Genomic DNA, 8959 nt, shown 5'->3' on the forward strand with positions numbered 1-8959 from the left:
CTCCCACTCGGGGGCTTAGCTGCAGTCCAGCACTCACCTAATTTTGAAAAATCCTACCGAGTGGTGAGTAACCCTCCCACCCGGGGGCTTAGCTGCAGTCCAGTACTCGCCTAAGTTTGAAAAATCCTACCGAGTGGTGAGCAACCCTCCCACTCGGGGGCTTAGCTGCAGTCCAGTACTCGCCTAAGTTTGAAAAATCCTACCGAGTGGTGAGCAATCCTCCCACTCGGGGGCTTAGCTGCAGTCCCGTACTCGCCTAAGTTTGAAAAATCCTACCGAGTGGTGACCGATCTTCTTGCTCGGGGACTTAGCCATACGCTCCATTCCGATCCACAAGGATAGCGAGGTGCAGGTCGACCACGACCCCCTCCTCAGAGCTGCACCGTCAAGAAGAAGGATGAGATTGAGCATGTTGCCAAGGCGAATCAATTTCAGGAACGTCAAGACCATTGCTGAATGCCTCGCTGATGAGCTGATCAATTCTACCAAGGGCTCATCCAACAGCTAATGCCAAGGCGAACCGCTTTCAGTAACATCAAGACCATTGCTGAATGCCTCGCTGATGAGCTGATCAATGCTGCCAAGGGCTCATCCAACAGCTAATGCCAAGGTGAACCGCTTTTAGGAATGTCAAGACCATTGCCGAGTGCCTTGCTGATGAGCTGATCAATGCTGCCAAGGGCTCATCCAACAGCTAATGCCAAGGCGAACCGCTTTCAGGATCGTCAAGACCATTGCTGAGTGCCTTGCTGATGAGCTGATCAATGCTGCCAAGGGCTCATCCAACGACCACTCCAGCCCAATCCGCAAGGACGACGAGGTACAGGTCGACTGCGACCTCTCCTCAGAACTGCATCAAAAGTACAAGAACTAATCCGAGTGAAGAACAAGTTCCACTCAAAGACAAACACAACATATTCAAAGATAAACCAAGTTCGGATAAATCCAAAGGTTCCAGACCTAGAATTAAAGTGCTCGGGTGTCAGGCCCGAAGGAGTTTCCAGCGATTACAAAATCACTCGGCTGTCCGAGGCAAATAAGGGTGAAGCATAACATTTTTCACTCGTCAGGAGAAGGGCTGGCTGGATCACAGAAGTTGTCAAGGTCAATACTGTCTGCAATGCGAGTGGCAGCCTCAAGAAGGTGTCCATGAAGGACTGGAAGGTGTGCTTCTTAGTATTCACAACCTTGAGAGCCGCCAACTTGTCTTCTCTGGCGTCTTTGCAGTGTACTCAGACCAGTGACAGAGCAACGTCAGCGCCACAGCGAGCGGATGATTTCTTCCATTCCGGCACTCGGCCAGGGATCTGATTTAGTCGAGTCATCTGTGACTCGAGATCTTGTGAAAGTTCTACCTAAGGCCAGAGTTCGGCATCAACCCGAGTCATCGCCGCCTTCAGTCGAGCCAGATAAGCAACATCATTGTCCATGTGTGATTCCAACCGCAGCAAGTTCATCGCGATGTCATCTTTCACAGGACAATTGATGGGGTCGAGATCCGTCTTGACCCGCCCAGTCTCAGCCTCAGTCCTGGCAAAGTTCGGCACGATCAAGAAAAATAGTGAGTCGACAATATAACAAGATATTCCAGTCAATGGCAACTAACCAGTCGAATGATGATACCTCCAAGCTTCAGGACCAGTTTTGCAGCAAGTTGTCCCATATACGACTCTAGCTCGCCCGTCTTGGCTCTGAGGCTTCCGACTTCATTGGTCAGGTTCTCCTTGTCCTTTTTCAGTTGCTCAACTTCCCGATTGGGTTCAGAGATGGCAGTCTTCAGCTTTGAGTTCTCCTCTTCCAACTTGCCGACCGAAGCCAGCTTCTTTTCCGCAAGTGCTATCTTCTCTCGCGCCTCCTTCTGAGCAGCAGCAAGATCCAGATCCTTCTTCTCCAGATCTTCCTTCATTTTTTCTAAAGAAACAACACTCTTCAGACGAGCTTGAAGCTGACGGTTTTCACTACGCACATCTGCTCGTGTGAAGTCACTCGGTTCAAAGAGACTGAAAGGAAAAACACTGAAAGGCGCGAGCCACGAGGTGGGCAAGTGTCGATTTGTTACCTCCCATGATGGTTGCTTCTTCTTGAGCAGTCTTGAGGTTCTTCTTCGACAGTTCAAGATCAAGTTGGAGGCTGATTTGCTTATTGTCCAACTAAAAAAGTTGAGCTCCAAGATCACAAGACCTCTGTAGTCAGCGAGAGAGATATGTCAGTCGACAGAAACAAAAGGCAATGACAGTGAAAGTTACTCTAAGACTACTGCCGAATCAAACATTCAACAGTAGTCTCGGGTACTACACCCAGTGGGTGCACTTAGCATGCCCCCACTGATCTAGATCAACACTCAGCATGGTCTGCCCAGCGTGAGTAAAAAGAGTAGGTTTTCAGACCTCAGCCGACCGCCAGCGGTCGACCGTGGTCTCAGGGACTACACCCAGTGGGTGCACTTTGTGTGCCCCCACTGGTTCGGACAAAGCACTCGACTCAGCATGAGTCGAGTGGAGTGGAAGACCTCTTAAACTCTAAAGCAGACACACCCCAGTGGGTGATCGGATATGAAACATAGACCCATGATAGAAGATGCACATATGGGCAGCGTTCAAAAGTTCAGTCGGGAGATAATTGACCTTAACATTGGTCTGCAGAGCGGTGCTGGCGTTATAGGCCACCTGACTGGCCTCATGCATCACCTTCACCTGCTCCATAACAAGATTCACCTGGCAAAGAGCCTCCCTGGCAGCACTTGGCGAGTCATCCGGAGTTTGGTATGCAACAAAGAGTGATGGTTCCAAGGCAACTGAAACAACCACTAGGTCGGATGTGTGGAGTTGCACAGGAGCAGCAGGAGCCGGAGCAGTCGACCCTGATGGATGATCAGTCATCAGCGGGGCGGCGAAAGTGAAGTTAGGCCGAACTGGATCTCCGGATCGCTCAACCACCACCTCAAGCACCGGCGTCGGCTGAGGGGCTTGAACTTCACGTCCTCTCCCGCTCGAGCCCTTGCCTCTCCTCCTCCTCTCCTTCAGAGGTAGTTCTTCTTCTTCATCATCGGGAAGCATGACAATGTCTCGTGGAGCTGCAGCGAAAAGAAAAACATCAGAAGCTCAACTGGCTAACAACTCAATCGACAAAATAAGTTTTGGTCAAGCAGACTTACCAGCTCGGAAGGTGGCCGCGTCATCAGTTTCCTCATCTTCTGGGGCCTTGTCAATATCCATGTCAGTCGCGGCAGAGGTTGGGCTGGAAAGGTACACGATCCATTCAGTCAGAATAGAAGAATCAGTCGGCAGAGAAAAGCACAAGAAAGATGCTCACCCTGAGGCAACAGTGACATCCATTTTGATTCTAGGCAGAGACTTCCGAGCCTTTGGAGGAGCCACCTTGGGCTGCTTGGTGATTTTCTCTGTTGGCTCCAGAGTCAACGTCCGGGTGCGCTTCTGCGTTTGGGTGCTTGTGGCCACGTTCTTTCCGCACCCGCCCGTCGGGTCATGGTGTTGCTTGGATCGGCGTTCAGAGCAGGGCAGCGAGTCGACCGCCTCCTTGTCGTCTGACTCCTCGCTCTCCTCCTCGTCATCATCGTCCAAAGATTCCCATTCGCCGCTCTCCTCCGCGCTGGCCTCTCCCTCCTGGCCTTGCTCGAGAACTTGTTCACCATTGGGCATCGAGTACATGTCAGTAAAAATATACAAAGACAAGAAGTCAAGTGAAAGTCAGCCGGGCTCAGGAGTAGTCAGAATGAGTATTCAAAAATAGTCTGAATGGAGGACGCACCTTGTCAGGCTGATTGTCATTACTGAAGGGGACGACTCTCCTGGCATCTCTGGGGTTGTCCTTGTTGCCTGTAATGCTCTTCAACCACATAGCCACTGTCTTGGCCGGTACCTCTTCTGGGTGAACCCGAGCAGTGTCGTCAGCCCCAGATTACATCCACATGGGGTGATCACGGGCCTAGAGAGGCTAGATGCGTCGACTGAGGAATACCTCCAGCAAGTCCATGCCAGTAATGCCCTGATTGATCAGTTGGACCACCCTCTCAACTAGCATGTTTGTCTCCACGCTCTCAGCAGCAGTCACTTTCAGTGAGGAAGGAGTCTGAACACCGTCAAAGGTGAAGTGAGGAAGTCTGGTCGACTGACCTAGAGTTGCGAGGTCCTGGCAGTAGAACCAAGTCGACTGCCAGCCTCTAACCGATTCAGGAAGGGTCATGGAAGGGAAGGAGCTCCTCTGCCTCTTCTGGATACCCAAACCCCCACACATCTGAATGACATGTGTTTTCTCGTAACTCATGCTTGCCTTCTTCATCGACTGAGAACGGATGGTGAAGATATGTTTGAAAATACCCCAGTGCGGTCGACACCCCATAAAGTTCTCGCACATAGACACAAATGCAGCAAGGTACGTGATGGTATTGGGAGAAAAGTGATGGAGTTGGGCACCAAAGAAGTTCTAGAAGCCCCGGAAGAAGGGGTGCGGAGGAAGTGAGAAGCCCTGGTCAACATGGGTGGCGAGTAGTACACACTCATCCGGTCGTGGCTGTGGCTCCGTCTCCCCCTCCGGCAGCCTCGCTGCGCCCTTGGCGATCAACCCAGACTCCACTAGCTCGTCTAGATCTTCCTGCCGGAGCGAAGACCGAATCCAATCGCCTTGGATCCATCCTGGCGGCAACGCCGAGCGTGATGATGACCCGCGGTTCTGCTTCTTCCCCATCGCCGCTCCCGTCGCCTTCTTCGCACGTTCCAGTGCTGCCGTCTTGTCCTTCACCATGGTGGCGAAGCGATGGCGTCGAGAGCGGAGGAGCAAGATGCAGTGGAGAAGCAGAGGGAGAAGGAAGAAAACAGACGCGCACAGTGCAAGCGCCTCGACTCCGTCGCCTTATAAAGGGCCGCTTCCGAGTGGCTGACGCGTGGGCCCGGGCTATCCTGTCAAATCCCGCAACAGTCGCGCATGGCATACGTGGTGAAAAAGCTGGCGTGGAGATTGAGGCGCTTCTGTTTTTCCACCCCACTTACTTCGGCACGCTCCATCCCGCGCCCTTCCCCGAAATTTCGAATCCCGTGAAATCCGGGATACACTGCAATCAATCGCACCAAAGATTCTGCGCCCCAAGACAACACTCGGCGGATGATGTTACAAGTTCACTCGGTGACTTCCTGAATCGATCAAGGCGACTGAATCGAAGCTGAAGTTCCAACGTGAGCCTTCCGTCCTGCGTAAAACACTTGGGAGACGCAAAGCTCGGAGCAAGTTCAACTTCAACCTACTTTCCACTCGGACCTTAATCCATTCAGGGGCTACTGATGAGGATACAGACCCAGGGTAGGGTCATAGACCTGACCTATATGCCCTACCCAAGGTCACTACCCTAGAAGTAAAGAAGTCCAAGAGACGACAAAGAACCTCCAGTCAAAGGTGTCGAGTGCACTCCACTCGACCAATCATGTCACTCGGGTATCCCTCCTACCTGAAGTCACTCGACCATACAAGGAATCACTCGACCTACTGAAGACCAGGAGTCACTCAGCACTGCAACAGTCAGGCGCTCACTCCGTAGTCTTTAAGATCATTAATAGCACTTATGGCTGGCGTTACCAGTAATGCCCCGTCTTTATGTACACTGAACTCCTTGTAATGATGGATGGCTGGGGTCCTGGCGCACTCTATATAAGCCACCCCCTCCTCTGGCACAAGGGTTCGCACCCCCTGTAACACCACACACATATAATCCAGTCGACCGCCTCCGGGGACCGAGACGTAGGGCTTTTACTTCCTCTGCGAAGGGCCTGGACTCATAAATCTTGTGTGTACACCTTCACCATAGCTGAGATCTTGCCTCTCCATACCTACCCCCTTTCTACTGTCAGTCTTAGGACCACGACAGGCGGCGGAACTCCCGATCTAGGTTTATTTCTGGAAGTTTGGGGATTTATAGGAGGAGTTGGCGTCGGTCTGACATCAAGGGCCCCCACAGGGAGTCCACGAGGCAGGGGGCACGCCCTCCACCCTCATGGGGCCCATGGGACTCCCCTGTGGTAGCTTTTCGTTCCAGTATTTTTTATTTTTTCCAAAAAAAAACTCCGTTGATTTTCAGCACATTCCGAGAACTTTTATTTCTGCACAAAACAACACCATGGTAGTTCTGCTGAAAACAGCGTCAGTCCAGGTTAGTTCTAATCAAATCATACCAAAATCACGTAAAAATATTATAAACATGGCATGAATACATAAAAAATTATAGATACGTTGGAGACGTATTAGCAAGCAACAGCTCCATGATGGGGATGGAGTGCTGCACCTAGACCGGGTTGTTGGTGTACACAACCGAGAGCTCCGTGAACATTAGGTGGGTGTCCACCACGACATGCATGGTGAACTGCGGCTCGTCGTCGGCAGCCGCTCGGAGCGCCATTAGAGCCACGCAGGATACCCTCTAAGAATTTGTCGTGGTGGGTGTGCTTCTTGCAATGGTGGGGCGTGATCAAAAGGTTGAAGAGACACAAGGGTTAAATGGCCGCTGTAACAAATGCGAGCCAGCCGGCTTGTAATCATCACGTCTTGTCACGGCATTCATAGCAGAGGATTCTAGTGCACGCCTGACAACACCGCACCGCATGCATTTTGTTTGACCACGCGTGGGCTCGAAGAGGCGCCAAATGTATCGTCGATGAGCCTGTTCCCGCGCTACCGTGCAGTTTACCATGCAAGCTTCCCGCCCGGCTAGTTTGGCCATGCGTCGGCTAGAAGAGGGACAAATCATGGGCGTTTATTGGCAAAGCTTTGTAAAAACGAAGTATGTGGAATGACTTCGGTCATAAGTTTACCTGTGGGTGATGAGGTCAATGTTACATAGAAGGGTGATGATGGGAACTCGAGTGCAATAATTCATTCTGCGCTCTACAGGGCACACGGTGGAAAAACCAATTTAGTGCAATAATGTCGAAGATCGCAATCGAGTGAGCTATAATGATCATGTGTTGTGAGATCGACAAGGTAAACAGAGTCGAGAATGGTTAATAAATCTAAGACCATTGCATATTAAGTTCAAAATAGTGCTACCAATATACGAGTCTCATACGATGCCATTTCAACCATTGTACCACAGAATCTTGAAATATTACAAGGTTCAAATTCCAGAGTTATATGGCTCAAATTCAAAGATTACAATGTTCAAACTGATATTAGAAATGAAATTCAGTCATCAGTTGCAAACGCTCACGCTGATCCGCTGAACATGAACATCAAAGAGGTTCAAACTAATATTACCACTTCTAAGTCTGGTTTTGAAACCTCACAATTTTTGCAAAGGGTCAGCCATTGAGAAGTCATGTATGGGGTTGACACGATGACTTTCGATTACTCTGTCATCTGAAGTTCCAAAATGAAATTCAGCATTTTTGGAGCCTATTCCATTCTACCGCAGGCACCGGCGTTGATCAACAAACCAGTCACTTTTGCAAACTAAATGTAGGGCAAACTCATTACCTTCAGTAGCCTTGCTCTGACAACAAAGAACCTAGCGAATATAATCTCCGGTAAGGTCCCTCGGTAGGAGTTCAAAGCAATTTCTGAGAGATGCAGATCTAGGCATTTGACGTGATTGTTATATTATATCACATTATCCACCATTGGGCCTAATCTTATCTGCAAAATAAGAAAACGTGTTAGTGCCTACATGCAGTTTTGAACACTACTGCAGGCCTATTTGGTTTGCAGGATTTGTAAAATGCACTAACATGCCATCTTTGATCTGACATGATTAACATGGGCATTAACATGCCATCTTCGATCTTCACAAGAGGTTGGAGTGGATGAAAAGTTCCCTAAGAAAACTAGTATAGATGCATCCAAAGGAGAAATGCTTATGGATTGTAACCATATGGATCAAGCAACCAATATGGGGGGGGGCATGTATGTACTGAAATCCTCCAAAAGAATCATTCATAAATTGTAGCACATTGCCGTTGTAAACTCAGAAAAAGGTGTCACAAATTGAACTCCCTTATGGTTAACATTTAACTGGAAAGGATCATCACCTCGATATATAGCTTCTCCAGGCACGGAAAGCATCTCAGGAAACTGACAAGTTGCTCCAGGTTGGGGCCGATAGATTCTAGTGCCAAGACCTTCACTGTGCGCAGTTTCAGGGTCAAGCTTGTTGGAATCATTTTCTGGATGACAGACGAACAAACATCTTCAAAATTAGAAATAATGTTAATTTGTAGAAGGAGAGGTAGAATGTTGGAGTAATGGGCCACGGGTAGCCTAACCCGAGTCCCTGAGCCTTTCAAGACTTTGGGCCGGCTTCGCCCCACGAGACTCCAGAACGAAGTGCCGCCTTCCAGTGGCCGGCTGGTTCAACGGTCTGCTGCCCGAAGATGGCTGAGCACCCGCAGACGACACCAAGAGGGGCCGACTCCTAGCAGACGGCCTCCTTAGAGGCTGGCTTCTAGCCAGCGGCCACCCGGCACCCTCAGAGTCTGCGCCGCTCATCAAGAGGACAAGACAGGGTGAGGCTACAGCATAGCCCCTCACCCCCGAATCCCGGGTTTGGCATGAACACAGTGTCCCGTACAGGCGGAGATCTCCGCACTAGCGGCACTGTTGCCACTCCACCCTCGACGTCACCCCTGTCAGGCAGGGCCTGCTCCCACGACGACCTGTCGGTACGGCTCGTAGGCAGCAGGCCCTACCTGGCAGCGAGGGCCCGGAGGGCGGCCGAGCCTGGCCAGTCGGACTTCGGCTTGTAGGGCGGCAGGTTGATGTAGCTCCAGTTGGCCCAAGGCCCAATAGGGGGCCAGCCTCATAGGGCGGCAGGTTGATGAAGTCGACCGCCGGGTCGACGTTCTCCATGTAAAAGTATGATTGCTGCCACAGTTTCACCGACTGTGATAGCTTGATGATCGGGAAGGCGTTCTTCTTCGACGGGCGGCGCACGGCTACGAAGGCACCGCACTCGGCCGCCGTC

The 8959-nt window shown here is 50.8% G+C and overlaps 1 protein-coding gene across 1 annotated transcript in view; it reads right to left on the reverse strand.

The window, feature by feature from the left end:
- The window catches only part of LOC119360921 (protein SMAX1-LIKE 4-like), a 16312-nt gene extending 12653 nt beyond the window's left edge, over window positions 1–3659 (reverse strand). Inside the window, exons 1-2 of the mRNA XM_037626363.1 lie at window positions 3313–3659; window positions 3155–3237 (exon numbers count right to left, since the gene is read on the reverse strand). Coding sequence (XP_037482260.1) covers window positions 3155–3237; window positions 3313–3659 — 430 coding nt within the window. The remainder of the gene's footprint in view (window positions 1–3154; window positions 3238–3312) is intronic.
- Between the last annotated feature and the right edge of the window lie 5300 nt (window positions 3660–8959).

The sequence above is a fragment of the Triticum dicoccoides genome, chromosome 2B (genome assembly GCF_002162155.2).
Source record: "Triticum dicoccoides isolate Atlit2015 ecotype Zavitan chromosome 2B, WEW_v2.0, whole genome shotgun sequence".
Taxonomy (NCBI): Eukaryota; Viridiplantae; Streptophyta; class Magnoliopsida; order Poales; family Poaceae; genus Triticum; species Triticum dicoccoides.